General features: G+C 43.1%; 1 protein-coding gene across 3 annotated transcripts in view; it reads right to left on the bottom strand.

Annotated features, from left to right (window-relative positions):
• Positions 1-738: 738 nt before the first annotated feature.
• Positions 739-19810, bottom strand: part of LOC101161702 (putative polyketide hydroxylase) — a 54864-nt gene continuing 35792 nt past the window's right edge. The window contains exons 3-6 of one of the 3 annotated variants that reach the window (XM_023965902.1): positions 1931-2194; positions 1611-1856; positions 1427-1513; positions 739-1341 (exon numbers count right to left, since the gene is read on the bottom strand). In XM_023965902.1, coding sequence (XP_023821670.1) covers positions 1470-1513; positions 1611-1856; positions 1931-2194 — 554 coding nt within the window. In that variant the 3' untranslated portion in view covers positions 739-1341; positions 1427-1469. Of the gene's footprint in view, positions 1514-1610; positions 1857-1930; positions 2195-3168; positions 3367-19810 lie in introns of those variants that run through there. The other 2 variants (XM_004085445.3, XM_023965901.1) reach the window with 2 other exon arrangements.

Raw genomic sequence — 19810 nt, forward strand, 5'->3', positions numbered from 1 at the left:
GCCTTCTTGATGATGGCGGTGGTGTTGGCTGTCCAGGAAAGGTCTGCAGAGATGGTGATGCCGAGGAACTTGAAGGTGTGGACCCTCTCCACATGCTCCCCATTAATAAGGAGGGGGGCTGGGTCCGCGCCATGTTTCCTGAAGTCGACTATGATCTCCCTGGTTTTGTTGGGACATCACCGATGTGGAGGGTGATGACCCTTCTCAGTGAACAAGGTCGCTGCAATGGGATCTCCCGGGTCTGACTCTTTTGATCGGATCTGGGGGGGTTCTGTGGTAGTGTTCTATGTGGGGGGTCACTGATGTGGACATGTCCCCAAAGTATTGTTTCCCCATTTCAGGAGGAAGCCAGGTCTCTAGATTCCATCATTTTATCACTCTTTTAATCATGGTGTGTGTCTGTATGTATGTGTATGTGTGTGTGGAGGGGGGGGGGGGGTTGTTGGCATTGTTTGTCGTTTCATTTTTTTTAAAATTTGACTGTATTTTATGCAAAGCACTTTGGGTGATGTGTTGGAAAAGTGCTACATGAATAAAGGTTGATTTGATCTATGTATATATACTCTATATATACACATACTATGTGAATATATATCCATCTGACTTCATTAGCTTTAAACGGCTGTCCTTTTGAGTTGTGCGTGCGTTAAATTGTATTTTGTATTTGAAAGTTTTTGACAGTTTTTTTGTACATTTTTTTCATTTGAGTGTACCTGTTAATACACAACTGCAACTACACACAGTTATGCACAGAATTTATTGTATGAGTTATAAATCAAGCCGTATGCACACATATCCAAAGTTACACACAAACAGGCAGACTCAAGTTACAAATCAAGAATTACACACACACATGTTCTGAGTGTTTTATCTCCTTTAGTAGTTTTTCCTGTAATTAATTGAGCCCAGCTGCAAACTAATGATCACACCTGTCTGAGATTGATGTCAGTGATCCAAAGAATCCTGAGACGCAATACAGGATTTTATCGTGGTTTAATTCTCCACGGACTGTCATGTCTAGAATTGGTGCAGCACCAGTGCCAAGAATGTGAAGGTGGTCTTTTTCTCTGCATTTACCATCCACTTTCCTCCACATCCTCCATAGACTGCAGGTTTCAAGCCTGTGACTCGTCTGCACAGACAGAAACGGTTGGAGCTGGTACAGAAGATGTCTCTTGACTTGTTCCAGTGTCTGTTCTAACTACTGATAGAGAATTCAGTTTATTTCTGAGTTCTGCCTCAGAGGTCCAGATCCAAATATAACTAGACAAACCAACAAGATGACATCTGCAGAGCTGTGTCTGTATTTATTACAGCATCTTTACTCTCACAGGTCAAGAACTGGAAGAACAAATGAAGAGGAAGTTTGGGTAACAAGAAAAGAAATATAAAAACACAAATGTCCTCTCAATAAATGGAAACTAACAGCATCAGATCCAAAGGTTTATGACTCTGCTTCAGGTCGAGGATCAGTGGAGGATGGTTGACGGAGCAGAGGTGGTTCTGGGATTCTCTGAAAGAGAGCAAAGATATTGATGATGACGATGATGATGATGATGAAGAACAGAGAGGCTGCAGAACCTGATGGGGTCCCTGAAGGAGCTCCTCACCTGAGACAGAGATCCAGCTGGATGGAGACTCTCCATGAGCGCTGATGAGACACTTGTAGAGACCTTCATCAGACCTGGAAACATGCTGGAGGGTCATGTGACCTGTAGGCTCAGTCCTGATGAGGGAGCCATCTTTATAGAAAGCAGCTGAGAGGTTGAAGGGAGGGGTCTGTGATTGACAGCTCAGAGTGAGGTCATGACCCTCCATCACAGGGAGGACAGGACTGTGCAGGATCACTGATCCACCTCAACACAGAGACAAAGCATTTCATCCATCTGCACACAGCTGCAGCAACACTAACTCCACAGTCTGATCTTACCAGAGACACTGATGTTCACGCTGATGCTGGAGGCTCCTCCCCCTCTGGACTCACACCAGTACAGGCCACTGTCCTCTTCCAACATGTGGCTGATCCTGCAGGACAAACCATCTGCTGATCCCCACTCAGATTCACACAGAGTCCTGGTTCCTCTGCTGGTGTTCCTCCTCAGAGTCCATCCTGCAGAGCTGTGGTCCTCACACTTCAGAGTCACTGATTCTCCTCTGAAGAACTGAGATCTGCTGGGACTCACAGTCAGACCAACTGCAGGGAAGATAAAAAAAAACAGATTATTTCTACATAACAATTAAACAACTACACTTGACCAAAGTCCTGCACAGTTTAACATCAATAAAATATTGAGTTTATTAAAAACAGTGAATCATCTGTCTCCCCCTAACTCTACTCTGACCCCCCCTCACTTACACCAACCTCCCTCATGTCAATTCATTCTGTTTTCTTTGCTCTTTTATCATTTTTTTACAGCTGGACTCCTGCATTATTTTTATCAATCAGTTCATTTCTTGGTGTCTTTGGGAAACAGATCAGAGGGATTGGATTATTTTAAAAACCTGTTATTGTGAAAATCATTTTCAGGTCTATAAAACATTAAAACTAAATCATAGAACTAATCAGTGAGATTATTCCAAACATTTGGCCTTTTTCTTCAACATCAACAGTAGAAATCCTCCAAAAAACTTCAATCCATTCATGAATAATGATCTATAGTTTATTTATGATCTCATAAAGTGCGGCTGTTTTCCTGCATTACTGCTGTCTTTCCAACTAAACCACAGGCAGACAAAGATACATTTATGGAAAACAAAGACATCAAAATGTCTGCAGTGAAGAATGACATTATTAGAATGAGCTAATCTAAAGGTCCACCATGATCCAGGTGTTGCTCAATCACCCGTTTAGCTCCTGTCTGAACCCGCTGCTGGACTCTAGGATGACGTCATGGATGAGCTGCAGGAAGGCTTTGTCTCATTAATTCAAGATTGGAAAAAACCTCAGAAAAGGACAAATATGTCTCCAAAACGTGTCGTTTGTGTGCCAAAGGCAGACTAGAACGGTTCAGACCTTAAAGTAACGGGAACGCCATCAACTGTCCACACATCAGCTTTACTTTCACTTCTGCTTTCCAACCTTAAAACTGGTCTTTGCTGCTCAGGAAACACTTCAAACTATCTTCTGACTTTTTAGTTTATGCTTCATTTTCAGAGGTTTTTTCTCACCTGCAGTCACAGAAACAGACGAACCGACCAGAACGAAGAGCAGAACCGAACCGAGCAGCGACATGGTCCAGACCTGCTGTGTGCCTTTTTGCTGCTGAACTGACACAATTCCCCTTTGTGTTCCTGTAAGACTTCTGGCTGACGCTGTTTTCCAGATGTTTCCCTCCCTGCTTCTGATTTGCTGTCACTTTCATTTCTGCTTGTTTAGCAGAAAATGGAAACACAAAGATTTCTTTTTCCATCCAATGGTTTTCATGTCCTCCACCCATTCCTCCACCTACTCCTCCACCTCAGCAGTGATGCATGCGTGGCTGCACCTCCTATCCCTGGTGGGGGCCGTCGCTCAGGTGCAGCCCCCCCCCCCCCTTGTCCTAAGGGTGGGGGTCCACATGCTCGGGAAGAGGAGGCGGAGCAGCCGTGGAGGTTCAAGGATGAGCAGCGGCGATGACGTCAGAGGGCGGTCCCACCTGAACCATGGAACGCCTTTTACCTGGAGAAAGGTCGAGTCCGGCTGGCCACTCTACCACAGCCCCCTCCCTCTCTACAGACAGGAGAACAGAAGAGTAATAGAAAAAACATTCTGTAAAAATCAAGAATCTCTCTAAAACGAATAAATGTCCACATTTATGTGAGCTGATAATGAAGAGTTATCGGCATATTTATGCTACAATCTATATTTAGTCAGAAATTCCATCTTTATTTTATTTTATTTCATTTTATCTATTTTTAAAAGAGATATGAATAATAATAAAAGAGGTCAATAGCTCTGAAGATACTGAAGCTCTAAAAATAAATAGAATAAAGACTAAACTCAACAGGAAGTTGTGTGTATGTACATTGTGTGAAAATGTGTGAGTGTGTGTGTACATGTGTGTTTATATTTGTGTGTGTTGTTTTTAGGACATAAATCCTTCTTTTCTTCTCCGTTACACAAATAAACTCTTTAAACATCAAACAAAATAATTTCCTGGATCTTTTTATTTTAAATAATTTTCTGTTTCTTGGAGAAATTCAACACTTTTTACAGTTTGGTGACACTGAGAGACAAACTGAAGCTGACAAAGACGTCTGGACAAACACACAACATGTGTGAGGAAAGTGTGTAGCTGTGAGGTTTGCAGCAAACAAAGAGGAAGTGAAATGAGGTGTTTGTGGGAGCAGCTGATGCAGAGAAAAAGTCACTGCTGGGATGGATTCTGGAGATGCGTGCACACAGACAACAGTCATACATACACTAGCACACACACACACACACACACACACACACAACAGTCATACGTGCACACAGACAACAGTCATACATACACTAGCACACACACAGACAACAGTCATACATGAACACACACAAAAGTCATACATGCACACAGACACAACAGTCATACATGCACACACAGACACAACAGTCATACATACACTAGCACACACACAGACAACAGTCATACATGCACACACAGACACAACAGTCGTACATACACTCGTCTCCGCCCTTCTCTCACAACTCATACAACTGCTGTACTTGTTCATAGTCTTGTCACTTCTCGGATCGATTATTGTAATTCCCTCCTGTTTGGTTTGCCCAATAAAACACTCAAAAAATTGCAGCTTCTCCAAAATTCTGCAGCCCGCATCATCACCAGGACCCCGTTATCCCACCACATCACACCAGTTCTCCAAAACTTACACTGGCATCCCATAAAACAAAGGGTTAGTTTCAAGATTCTCCTCATCACCTTCAAAGCACTCCATAACCTGGCTCCACCCTACATTTCTGATCTTCTTCACATTTCCATTCCCTCCCGATCTCTCCGTTCCACTTCCTCTCTCCAACTCCATGTCTCACCTGCCCGTCTTGCCACCATGGGGGGCAGAGCTTTCAGTCGCTCTGCCCCTCAGCTATGGAATTCTCTTCCTCCAGATTTACGGTATACCGACACACTGCCACTATTCAAATCCAAACTCAAGACCCATCTCTTCAAACAATCATACAGTTAATCCATTCAGTTAACGCAACCTCATTTGTCTGTTTGTCTGTTTTTCTATCCTATAATTTTTTTTGTATCTATCTTAAATGTTTTTTTTTTACTATGTCTTTATGTTTACTCATGTATTACTCTGATAATTTCTTATTGAGGTTTATTTTGTTTTTCTTATTTTAACCTTGTACAGCGACCTTGGGTGACCTGAAAGGCGCTTGAAATAAAATTTATTATTATTATTACTAGCACACACACACACACACACACACAACAGTCATACGTGCACACAGACACAACAGTCATACATACACTAGCACACACACAGACAACTGTCATACATGCACACAGACACAACAGTCATACATACAGTAGCACACAGACAACAGTCACACAAGAACACACACAACAGTCCTACATGCACACAGACACAACAGTCATACATACAGTAGCACACACACAGACAACAGTCATACATGCACACACACAACAGTCATACATGCACACACAGACACAACAGTCATACATACACTAGCACACACACACAGACAACAGTCATACATGCACACACACAACAGTCATACATGCACACACAGACACAAAAGTCATACATACACTAGCACACACAAACACACACACACACACACAGACACAACAGTCATACATACACTAGCACACACAAACACAACAGTCATACGTGCACACACACAACAGTCATACATGCACACACACACAACAGTGATACATGCACACACAGACACAACAGTCATACATACACTAGCACACACAAACACAACAGTCATACGTGCACACAGACACAACAGTCATACATACACTAGCACACACACAGACAACGGTCATACATGAACACACACAACAGTCATACATGCACCCAGACACAACAGTCATACATACACTAACACACACACACACACACACACACACACACAACAGTCATACATGCACAAACAACAGTCATACATGCACACAAACACAACTGTCATACATGCACACACAGACTCAAAAGTCATACATACACTAGCACACACACAGACACAACAGTCATACATACACTAGCACACACAAACACAACAGTCATACGTGCACACACACAACAGTCATACATGCACACACACACAACAGTCATACATGCACACACAGACACAACAGTCATACATACACTAGCACACACACAGACAACAGTCATACATGCACACAGACACAACAGTCATACATACAGTAGCACACACACAGACAACAGTCACATATGAACACACACAACAGTCATACATGCACACAGACACAACAGTCATACATACACTAGCACACACACAGACAACAGTCATACATGCACACACACAACAGTCATACATGCACACACAGACACAACAGTCATACATACACTAGCACACACACACATACAACAGTCATACATGCACACACACAACAGTCATACATGCACACAAAGACACAACAGTCATACATACACTAGCACACACACACACAAACACACACACAGACACACAGACACACAGACACAACAGTCAAACATACACTAGCACACACAAACACACAGTCATACATGCACACACAGACACAACAGTCATACATACACTAAGACACACACACACACACACACACACAACAGTCATACGTGCACACACACAACAGTCATACATGCACACACAACAGTCATACATGCACACAAACACAACTGTCATACATGCACACACAGACTCAAAAGTCATACATACACTAGCACACACACACAGACACAACAGTCATACATACACTAGCACACACAAACACAACAGTCATACGTGCACACACACAACAGTCATACATGCACACACACACAACAGTCATACATGCACACACAGACACAACAGTCATACATACACTAGCACACACAAACACAACAGTCATACATGCACACAGACACAACAGTCATACATACAGTAGCACACACAAACACAACAGTCATACATGCACACAGACACAACAGTCATACATACAGTAGCACACACACAGACAACAGTCACATATGAACACACACAACAGTCATACATGCACACAGACACAACAGTCATACATAAAGTAGCACACACACAGACAACAGTCATACATGCACACACACAACAGTCATACATGCACACACAGACACAACAGTCATACATACACTAGCACACACACACAGACAACAGTCATACATGCACACACACAACAGTCATACATGCATACATAGACACAACAGTCATACATACACTAGCACACACAGACACAACAGTCATACATACACTAGCACACACAGACACAACAGTCATACATACACTAGCACACACAAACACAACAGTCATACGTGCACACACACAACAGTCATACATGCACACACACACAACAGTCATACATGCACACACAGACACAACAGTCATACATAAACTAGCACACACAAACACAACAGTCATACGTGCACACAGACACAACAGTCATACATACACTAGCACACACACAGACAACAGTCATACATGCACACAGACACAACAGTCATACATACAGTAGCACACACACAGACAACAGTCATACATGCACACACACAACAGTCATACATGCACACACACACAACAGTCATACATGCACACACAGACACAACAGTCATACATAAACTAGCACACACAAACACAACAGTCATACGTGCACACAGACACAACAGTCATACATACACTAGCACACACACAGACAACAGTCATACATGCACACAGACACAACAGTCATACATACAGTAGCACACACACAGACAACAGTCATACATGCACACACACAACAGTCATACATGCACACACAGACACAACAGTCATACATACACTAGCACACACACAGACAACAGTCATACATGCACACAGACACAACAGTCATACATACACTAGCACACACACAGACAACAGTCACACATGAACACACACAACAGTCATACATGCACACAGAGACAACAGTCATACATAGGGCAAGGCAAGGCAAGGCAAGTTTATTTGTATAGCACAATTCGTACACAAAGTAATTCAAGGTGCTTCACAAAACAGAAAAATGCATTAAAATCACAATACATCATAGAAATAATCAAAATAAAATTTACTTTAAAAGAAAGGGAAGAAAAAAAAAAGATTTAAAAAGAAAGGAAGGAAAGAAAGGTGGAGATAGGACCTTTCACTCATATACACGGCTAAACAGAAATGTTTTAAGTCTAGATTTGAACATGAACACAGAAGAGGCCTGTCTTACGCCTTCAGGGAGGCTGTTCCAGATTTTAGCTGCAGAATATTGAAACGCTGATTCCCCTTGTTTAGTTCTGACTCTGGGAATCAACAGGAGGCCAGTCCCTGAGGTCCTCAGAGTACGAGATGGTTCATATGGCACTAACATGTCAGAGATGTACTTTGGTGCGTGGCCATGGAGAGACTTGTACACAAGCAGAGCTGCTTTGAAGTCTATTCTTTGAGGTACAGGGAGCCAGTGCAAAGACCTGAGCACAGGACTAATGTGATCATACTTCCTGGTTTTGGTCAGGACTCTAGCAGCAGCATTCTGGATGTACTGAAGCTGTTTTACAGCTCGTTTGGACAGGCCGGTGAGCAGGCCGTTACAGTAGTCTAACCTACTGGAGACAAATGCATGGATAAGTATCTCCAGGTCTCGCTTTGAGATTATGTTTTTGATTTTGGCAATGTTTTTCAGGTGGTAAAATGCCGCTGATGTTACTGACTTGATATGGCTGTTAAAGTTCAGGTCAGAGTCCATGATTACCCCTAGATTTCTGACTTGATTTGAGGGTTTAAGAGACAGAGAATGAAGGTAGCTGCTGAGACTTTCTCTTTGTCTCTGTGGGCCAAAAACAATAACTTCGGTCTTGTCTGAGTTTAGCTGGAGAAAGTTGTTCTGCATCCACGCGCTGATCTGTTGGAGGCAGTGGTTGAGAGAATCCACCGGCCCATATTCACCTGTTGTCAGTGACACATAGATCTGAGTATCATCTGCATAGTTGTGATAAGATATGTTATTACTGCGTATTAACTGCCCTAGTGGCAGCATGTAGAGGTTGAACAGAAGGGGTCCCAGGATCGATCCCTGGGGCACACCACAATTCAAGCCCATGTAGTCTGAGACACAACTCCCAATTTCAACAAAATATTTCCTGTCTTCTAGATAAGACTTGAGCCAACTTAGGGCAGATCCAGAGATGCCAACCCAGTCTTGGAGTCTGTGCAAAAGGATCCCATGATCAACAGTATCAAAGGCAGCGCTCAGGTCTAGCAGGATTAAGACAGAGACTTTTCCATCATCAGTGTTCAGGCGGATGTCATTGGTTACCTTGATAAGAGCAGTTTCTGTGCTATGATGGGGTCTAAAACCTGACTGGAAAACATCAAACGAATTGTTTAATAAGAGAAAGTCAGTGAGCTGTTGGTAGACAACTTTTTCAAGGACTTTTCCTAAAAATGGCAGATTAGAGATAGGTCTGTAATTATTCAGTACAGTGGGATCAAGACCGCTCTTTTTCAGGAGGGGTTTAATGATTGCAGTTTTTAAGGCCTCTGGAAATATTCCAGATTGAAGAGACATGTTAACTATTTGAGTAATTGATGGCAACACACTGTTCAAGACAGACTTTAGAAATCTAGTGGGTAACACATCAAGGCAGCATGTAGACGAGCTCAGACGGGTGATGGTCTCTTGGACAGTTTGGTCAGTGACAGGTATAAAGTGAGTCAGCTTAGAGTGAGTAGGTGGCCGTTCGATACTTATATGTGTTGTGGAGTTGATGGCTTTTTTAATGCCCTGAACCTTGTCATTGAAAAATACAGCAAACTCATTACATTTAGGTGTACAAACCAATTCTATTGGTAGCTGGGTTGGAGGGTTAGTTAATCTGTTAACTGTTGTGAACAGGATACGAGAGTTGCTGCTGCAACTTCCAATTATTTCAGAGAAGTACCTTTCCCTTGTTCTGTATAAGATCTGGTTATAAGCGTACAACTCCGCCTTATATATTCCATAATGAACCTGGAGTTTTGACTTGCGCCACTTTCGCTCGGCTCTGCGGCACTGTTGTTTCTGTGCCCTGACTAGATCATCATTCCTCCAGGGAGCTTTCTGTCTATGTTTTCTCAATTTAACCTTCATAGGGGCAATGGCATCCAGAACATTCAAGATGCTAGAAGTAACAGAATTCAGCATTTCATCAACATTGGCACCAGAGACGTTTTCAGGGTTTATCATTTCTACAAACTGTGCCCTAGTGCTCTCATTTATTTGTCTCCTTTGGACAACTGCAGGGCCAGGCGGTGGTTTGGGAGAAACAGACAGGTCAAAGAATACACAGAAATGATCAGAGAGGGCGACATCAACCACACTGACATTGTAAATAGTAACCCCCCTTGTGATGAGCAGGTCCAGAGTGTGCCCTCTGCTGTGGGTGGGGCAACTCACATGCTGAATTAGACCAAAGGTTTCAAGGACAGCATTGAGCTCTTTTGCATTTCTGTCATTGACATTATCAACATGAACATTAAAATCACCTGTAATGACTAGACCATCAAAGTCTGTGCACACAACTGAGAGCATTTCAGTGAAATCATCAATAAAACTTTGGCTGTGCTGAGGAGGTTTGTACATAACTATGCAGAGTAAGGGAGGAGTTTGTTTTAACTCAATCTTAAAGGACACATACTCAAATGATGAAAACACACCAAATGATAGTCTGCGGGTTGCAATATTATCTCTAAACAGTGCAGAAACGCCTCCACCCTTTTTATTTTCTCGTATTTCCGATTCATGTTTGTAGTTGGGGGGAGTTGATTCGACTAGAACTATGTTTCCTGTGTTTTTGTCAAGCCATGTTTCAGTTAAAAACATAAAATCAAGATTAAAAGAAGAGATAAGATTATTGATTAAAAATGATTTGTTGCATAAAGATCTGACATTGAGTGCAGCAAGTTTGAGATTAGTTTCCTTGGGACTGGTCAAAACCTTCTTGCAAGGGATGTGAACTAGATTTCTTTGATTGGACAGTCTAACTGCCCTTTTTTGCATTCTACGTGGTGCAACTACAGGTATAGCACCAGAAGGAAGCTGTTCATCACAGGGCCCCAGTTTGACATAACCTTTCCTAGGACACTGGGGGCCCGTTTCATCCTAGCTCCGGGGAATAGCACGTCTAGAGGCGCGCAGGAGAGGTTGAGTTGAGGGTAGTTTGGGTGATGGACCGGGAGGAGTGGGAGCTGGACGGGATTTGGGTGAACGACGGAGGGGGCGTGTTGGAGGGGGTTTGGATGAAGGCCGTGTTGGAGGGACTTTGGGTGAAGGATGAGGAGGGGGCGCTGGAGGGGTAGGAGAGCTCCTGTGTGGTGTGAGGCTCACAGGTGTTAAGGGAGCCATCTTAATTCCTGACTTGATGAGGCTATCAAAATGGCTAGGTAGGGCCATGGGTGAAAGTGGGGGGGACGAAAAGGAAAGTGAGTCTTCACTGGGAGTAGACGTAGCAGGGGGCGCCCACAGCTGGTCAGATGGTGGAATTTCTGGGGCCAAATCTGGTGGTTGTTGTTGTGGTTCTGCAGCTGGGTCCTTAGCTGGCGGTAGTTGTTGTGGTGCTGGTGCAGGTGAGTCCTTAGATGGAGGTGGTTGCTGTAATGCTGGTGGAGCTGAGTCCTTAGGTGGAGGTGGTTGTGGTGCTGGTGCTGCCGGATCCAAGTCATTGACCGGTGTTGGTGGAGGTAGTTGTTGTTGCCGTTGTGCTGTGGTTCCTGGGACACTGGCTCGGTCCTTCCTTACTGCCTTTTCAGGGCCTTGGCCTCTATGCCCCAGAGCGTGGAGGAGGTTCTTCACTAACTCTCTTGCTCCACCTCTGTTCAGGTGTGGGCCTCTTCCCATGAAAAGGTCCTTTCGCTTCCAGAATGTATTGAAGTTCTCAATGTAATGCAATCCTCTGGAAGCACACTCTCTGGAGAGCCAATTGTTCAGCTGAAACAGACGGCTGAACTTGAGTGACACCCCATCGATGTTAGGAAGAGGTCCACTGATGAATGCTTCAACCTCTACCTTAACAATCTCTTCAAATAACTTGATGAAGTCTTTTTTCAGACGTTCAGACTGTTCTTTTCTGATATCGACAGCACCTACATGGATGATTATTCGTTTAACTCCTTGGTACAAGACTTTAGATAAGAGTCCTGTAATCACTGGAACAGTAGAACTTGGGCAACATAAAGTTTGCATTCTTCTGTGGCTGACTCCACTGATAGCGCCATCTCCAAGCAGCAGCGTATCTCTGACCTTGACGTTTGGCACAGATTTTCTTTCTGCCTGTGCTTTGTTTCCAACATTATGACTCCTTCTCTGTGGTCCAATTTCACTGTGTTCTTCAATATCACATTGTGTTAGGGGTAAAAATCTGTTTGTGAGCTTTATTTCGGATGTTCTGTCATCTTTACGCTTTGGCTTAACACAGAGTTCCTCCGCACAAAGTTTTGGAAAGGACACAACATCACTCAGGTCTATGTCACTGTTATTCTTCTCGTTTGTAGTAAGAGCAGGCTTCTTACCACCCGATGTTACTGGAAGGGTCTTGTGAAGTCCATTTTCAGTTTCCAAAGTAAATATCCGTGTTTGTAGCTCTTTTATTTCTTGTTGGTAGATCTGACAGCGTTCACAGTGGGAGTTTGTTTTTCTTCCTCTTCCGGACATGTCGCTGGCTTGTCAAAAATATTGATTTGTATAGGTAGAAGTCACAAAAAAGGATGACCAGTCTGATATTCCAGGATGTGTGGAAGAAGTAAAATGATTAAAAATGATTAATTAAATGATTAAAAAGCAAATAAAGCAGGAAGCAGCAGGAGCAGGGAAAAAAGCGTCTGCACTCTTTTGCAGGGGGAGGAGCACAACCTACATACAGTAGCACACACACAGACAACAGTCATACATGCACACACACAACAGTCATACATGCACACACAGACACAACAGTCATACATACACTAGCACACACACAAACACACACACACACACACACAGAGACACAACAGTCATACATACACTAGCACACACAAACACAACAGTCATACGTGCACACACACAACAGTCATACATGCACACACACACAACAGTCATACATGCACACACAGACACAACAGTCATACATACACTAGCACACACAAACACAACAGTCATACGTGCACACAGACACAACAGTCATACATACACTAGCACACACACAGACAACAGTCATACATGCACACAGACACAACAGTTTTCATACAGTAGCACACACACAGACAACAGTCATACATGCACACACACAACAGTTATACATGCACACACAGACACAACAGTCATACATACACTAGCACACACACACAGACAACAGTCATACATGCACACACACGACAGTCATACATGCACACATAGACACAACAGTCATACATACACTAGCACACACACACACACACACACACACAACAGTCATACGTGCACACAGAGACAACAGTCATACATACACTAACACACACAGACAACAGTCATACATGAACACACACAACAGTCATACATGCACCCAGACACAACAGTCATACATACACTAGCACACACACACACAAAAGTCATACGTGCACACACACAACAGTCATACATGCACACACACACAACAGTCATACATGCACACACAGACACAACAGTCATACATACACTAGCACACACAAACACAACATTCATACGTGCACACAGACACAACAGTCATACATACACTAGCACACACACAGACAACAGTCTTACATGCACACAGACACAACAGTCATACATACAGTAGCACACACACAGACAACAGTCACACATGAACACACACAACAGTCATACATGCACACAGACACAACAGTCATACATACACTAGCACACACACAGACAACAGTCATACATGCACACACACAACAGTCATACATGCACACACAGACACAACAGTCATACATACACTAGCACACACACACAGACAACAGTCATACATGCACACACACAACAGTCATACATGCACACATAGACACAACAGTCATACATACACTAGCACACACACACATACACACAGACACACAGACACAACAGTCATACATACACTAGCACACACAAACACAACAGTCATACGTGCACACACACAACAGTCATACATGCACACACACACAACAGTCATACATGCACACACAGACACAACAGTCATACATACACTAGCACACACAAACACAACAGTCATACGTGCACACAGACACAACAGTCATACATACACTAGCACACACACAGACAACAGTCATACATGCACACAGACACAACAGTCATACATACAGTAGCACACACACAGACAACAGTCATACATGCACACACACAACAGTCATACATGCACACACAGACACAACAGTCATACATACACTAGCACACACACAGACAACAGTCATACATGCACACAGACACAACAGTCATACATACACTAGCACACACACAGACAACAGTCACACATGAACACACACAACAGTCATACATGCACACAGACACAACAGTCATACATACAGTAGCACACACACAGACAACAGTCATACATGCACACACACAACAGTCATACATGCACACACAGACACAACAGTCATACATACACTAGCACACACACACACACACACACACACACACAGACACAACAGTCATACATACACTAGCACACACAAACACAACAGTCATACGTGCACACACACAACAGTCATACATGCACACACACACAACAGTCATACATGCACACACAGACACAACAGTCATACATACACTAGCACACACAAACACAACAGTCATACATGCACAAACACAACAGTCATACATGCACACACACACACAACAGTCATACATGCACACACAGACACAACAGTCATACATACACTAGCACACACAAACACAACAGTCATACGTGCACACAGACACAACAGTCATACATACACTAGCACACACACAGACAACAGTCATACATGCACACAGACACAACAGTCATTCATACAGTAGCACACACACAGACAACAGTCACATATGAACACACACAACAGTCATACATGCACACAGACACAACAGTCATACATACAGTAGCACACACACAGACAACAGTCATACATGCACACACACAACAGTCATACATGCACACACAGACACAACAGTCATACATACACTAGCACACACACACAGACAACAGTCATACATGCACACACACAACAGTCATACATGCACACAAAGACACAACAGTCATACATACACTAGCACACACACACACAAACACACACACAGACACACAGACACACAGACACAACAGTCAAACATACACTAGCACACACAAACACACAGTCATACATGCACACACAGACACAACAGTCATACATACACTAAGACACACACACACACACACAACAGTCATACGTGCACACACACAACAGTCATACATGCACACACAACAGTCATACATGCACACAAACACAACTGTCATACATGCACACACAGACTCAAAAGTCATACATACACTAGCACACACACACAGACACAACAGTCATACATACACTAGCACACACAAACACAACAGTCATACGTGCTCACACACAACAGTCATACATGCACACACACACAACAGTCATACATGCACACACAGACACAACAGTCATACATACACTAGCACACACAAACACAACAGTCATACATGCACACAGACACAACAGTCATACATACAGTAGCACACACAAACACAACAGTCATACATGCACACAGACACAACAGTCATACATACACTAGCACACACACAGACAACAGTCACACATGAACACACACAACAGTCATACATGCACACAGAGACAACAGTCATACATACAGTAGCACACACACAGACAACAGTCATACATGCACACACACAACAGTCATACATGCACACACAGACACAACAGTCATACATACACTAGCACACACACAAACACACACACACACACAGAGAGAGACACAACAGTCATACATACACTAGCACACACAAACACAACAGTCATACGTGCACACACACAACAGTCATACATGCACACACACACAACAGTCATACATGCACACACAGACACAACAGTCATACATACACTAGCACACACAAACACAACAGTCATACGTGCACACAGACACAACAGTCATACATACACTAGCACACACACAGACAACAGTCATACATGCACACAGACACAACAGTCATTCATACAGTAGCACACACACAGACAACAGTCATACATGCACACACACAACAGTCATACATGCACACACAGACACAACAGTCATACATACACTAGCACACACACACAGACAACAGTCATACATGCACACACACAACAGTCATACATGCACACATAGACACAACAGTCATACATACACTAGCACACACACACACACACACACACACACAACAGTCATACGTGCACACAGAGACAACAGTCATACATACACTAACACACACAGACAACAGTCATACATGAACACACACAACAGTCATACATGCACCCAGACACAACAGTCATACATACACTAGCACACACACACACACACAAAAGTCATACGTGCACACACACAACAGTCATACATGCAGTAGCACACACAAACACAACAGTCATACATGCACACAGATACAACAGTCATACATACAGTAGCACACACACAGACAACAGTCACATATGAACACACACAACAGTCATACATGCACACAGACACAACAGTCATACATAAAGTAGCACACACACAGACAACAGTCATACATGCACACACACAACAGTCATACATGCACACAAAGACACAACAGTCATACATACACTAGCACACACACACAGACAACAGTCATACATGCACACACACAACAGTCATACATGCATACATAGACACAACAGTCATACATACACTAGCACACACAAACACAACAGTCATACGTGCACACACACAACAGTCATACATGCACACACACACAACAGTCATACATGCACACACAGACACAACAGTCATACATACACTAGCACACACACAGACAACAGTCATACATGCACACAGACACAACAGTCATACATACAGTAGCACACACACAGACAACAGTCATACATGCACACACACAACAGTCATACATGCACACACAGACACAACAGTCATACATACACTAGCACACACACAGACAACAGTCATACATGCACACAGACACAACAGTCATACATACACTAGCACACACACAGACAACAGTCACACATGAACACACACAACAGTCATACATGCACACAGAGACAACAGTCATACATACAGTAGCACACACACAGACAACAGTCATACATGCACACACACAACAGTCATACATGCACACACAGACACAACAGTCATACATACACTAGCACACACAAACACAACAGTCATACGTGCACACACACAACAGTCATACATGCACACACACACAACAGTCATACATGCACACACAGACACAACAGTCATACATACACTAGCACACACAAACACAACAGTCATACGTGCACACAGACACAACAGTCATACATACACTAGCACACACACAGACAACAGTCATACATGCACACAGACACAACAGTCATTCATACAGTAGCACACACACAGACAACAGTCATACATGCACACACACAACAGTCATACATGCACACACAGACACAACAGTCATACATACACTAGCACACACACACAGACAACAGTCATACATGCACACACACAACAGTCATACATGCACACATAGACACAACAGTCATACATACACTAGCACACACACACACACACACACACAACAGTCATACGTGCACACAGAGACAACAGTCATACATACACTAACACACACAGACAACAGTCATACATGAACACACACAACAGTCATACATGCACCCAGACACAACAGTCATACATACACTAGCACACACACACACAAAAGTCATACGTGCACACACACAACAGTCATACATGCACACACACACAACAGTCATACATGCACACACAGACACAACAGTCATACATACACTAGCACACACAAACACAACATTCATACGTGCACACAGACACAACAGTCATACATACACTAGCACACACACAGACAACAGTCTTACATGCACACAGACACAACAGTCATACATACAGTAGCACACACACAGACAACAGTCACACATGAACACACACAACAGTCATACATGCACACAGACACAACAGTCATACATACACTAGCACACACACAGACAACAGTCATACATGCACACACACAACAGTCATACATGCACACACAGACACAACAGTCATACATACACTAGCACACACACACAGACAACAGTCATACATGCACACACACAACAGTCATACATGCACACATAGACACAACAGTCATACATACACTAGCACACACACACACACATACACACAGACACACAGACACAACATTCATACATACACTAGCACACACAAACACAACAGTCATACGTGCACACACACAACAGTCATACATGCACACACACACAACAGTCATACATGCACACACAGACACAACAGTCATACATACACTAGCACACACAAACACAACAGTCATACGTGCACACAGACACAACAGTCATACATACACTAGCACACACACAGACAACAGTCATACATGCACACAGACACAACAGTCATACATACAGTAGCACACACACAGACAACTGTCATACATGCACACACACAACAGTCATACATGCACACACAGACACAACAGTCATAAATACACTAGCACACACACAGACAAGAGTCATACATGCACACAGACACAACAGTCATACATACACTAGCACACACACAGACAACAGTCACACATGAACACACACAACAGTCATACATGCACACAGACACAACAGTCATACATACAGTAGCACACACACAGACAACAGTCATACATGCACACACACAACAGTCATACATGCACACACAGACACAACAGTCATACATACACTAGCACACACACACACACACACACACACACACAGAGACACAACAGTCATACATACACTAGCACACACAAACACAACAGTCATACGTGCACACACACAACAGTCATACATGCACACACACACAACAGTCATACATGCACACACAGACACAACAGTCATACATACACTAGCACACACAAACACAACAGTCATACGTGCACACACACAACAGTCATACATGCACACACACACAACAGTCATACATGCACACACAGACACAACAGTCATACATACACTAGCACACACAAACACAACAGTCATACGTGCACACAGACACAACAGTCATACATACACTAGCACACACACAGACAACAGTCATACATGCACACAGACACAACAGTCATTCATACAGTAGCACACACACAGACAACAGTCATACATGCACACACACAACAGTCATACATGCACACACAGACACAACAGTCATACATACACTAGCACACACAAACACAACAGTCATACGTGCACACAGACACAACAGTCATACATACACTAGCACACACACAGACAACAGTCATACATGCACACAGACACAACTTTCATACATACAGTAGCACACACACAGACAACAGTCATACATGCACACACACA

The sequence above is a fragment of the Oryzias latipes genome, chromosome 18, assembly GCF_002234675.1.
Source record: "Oryzias latipes chromosome 18, ASM223467v1".
Taxonomy (NCBI): domain Eukaryota; kingdom Metazoa; phylum Chordata; class Actinopteri; order Beloniformes; family Adrianichthyidae; genus Oryzias; species Oryzias latipes.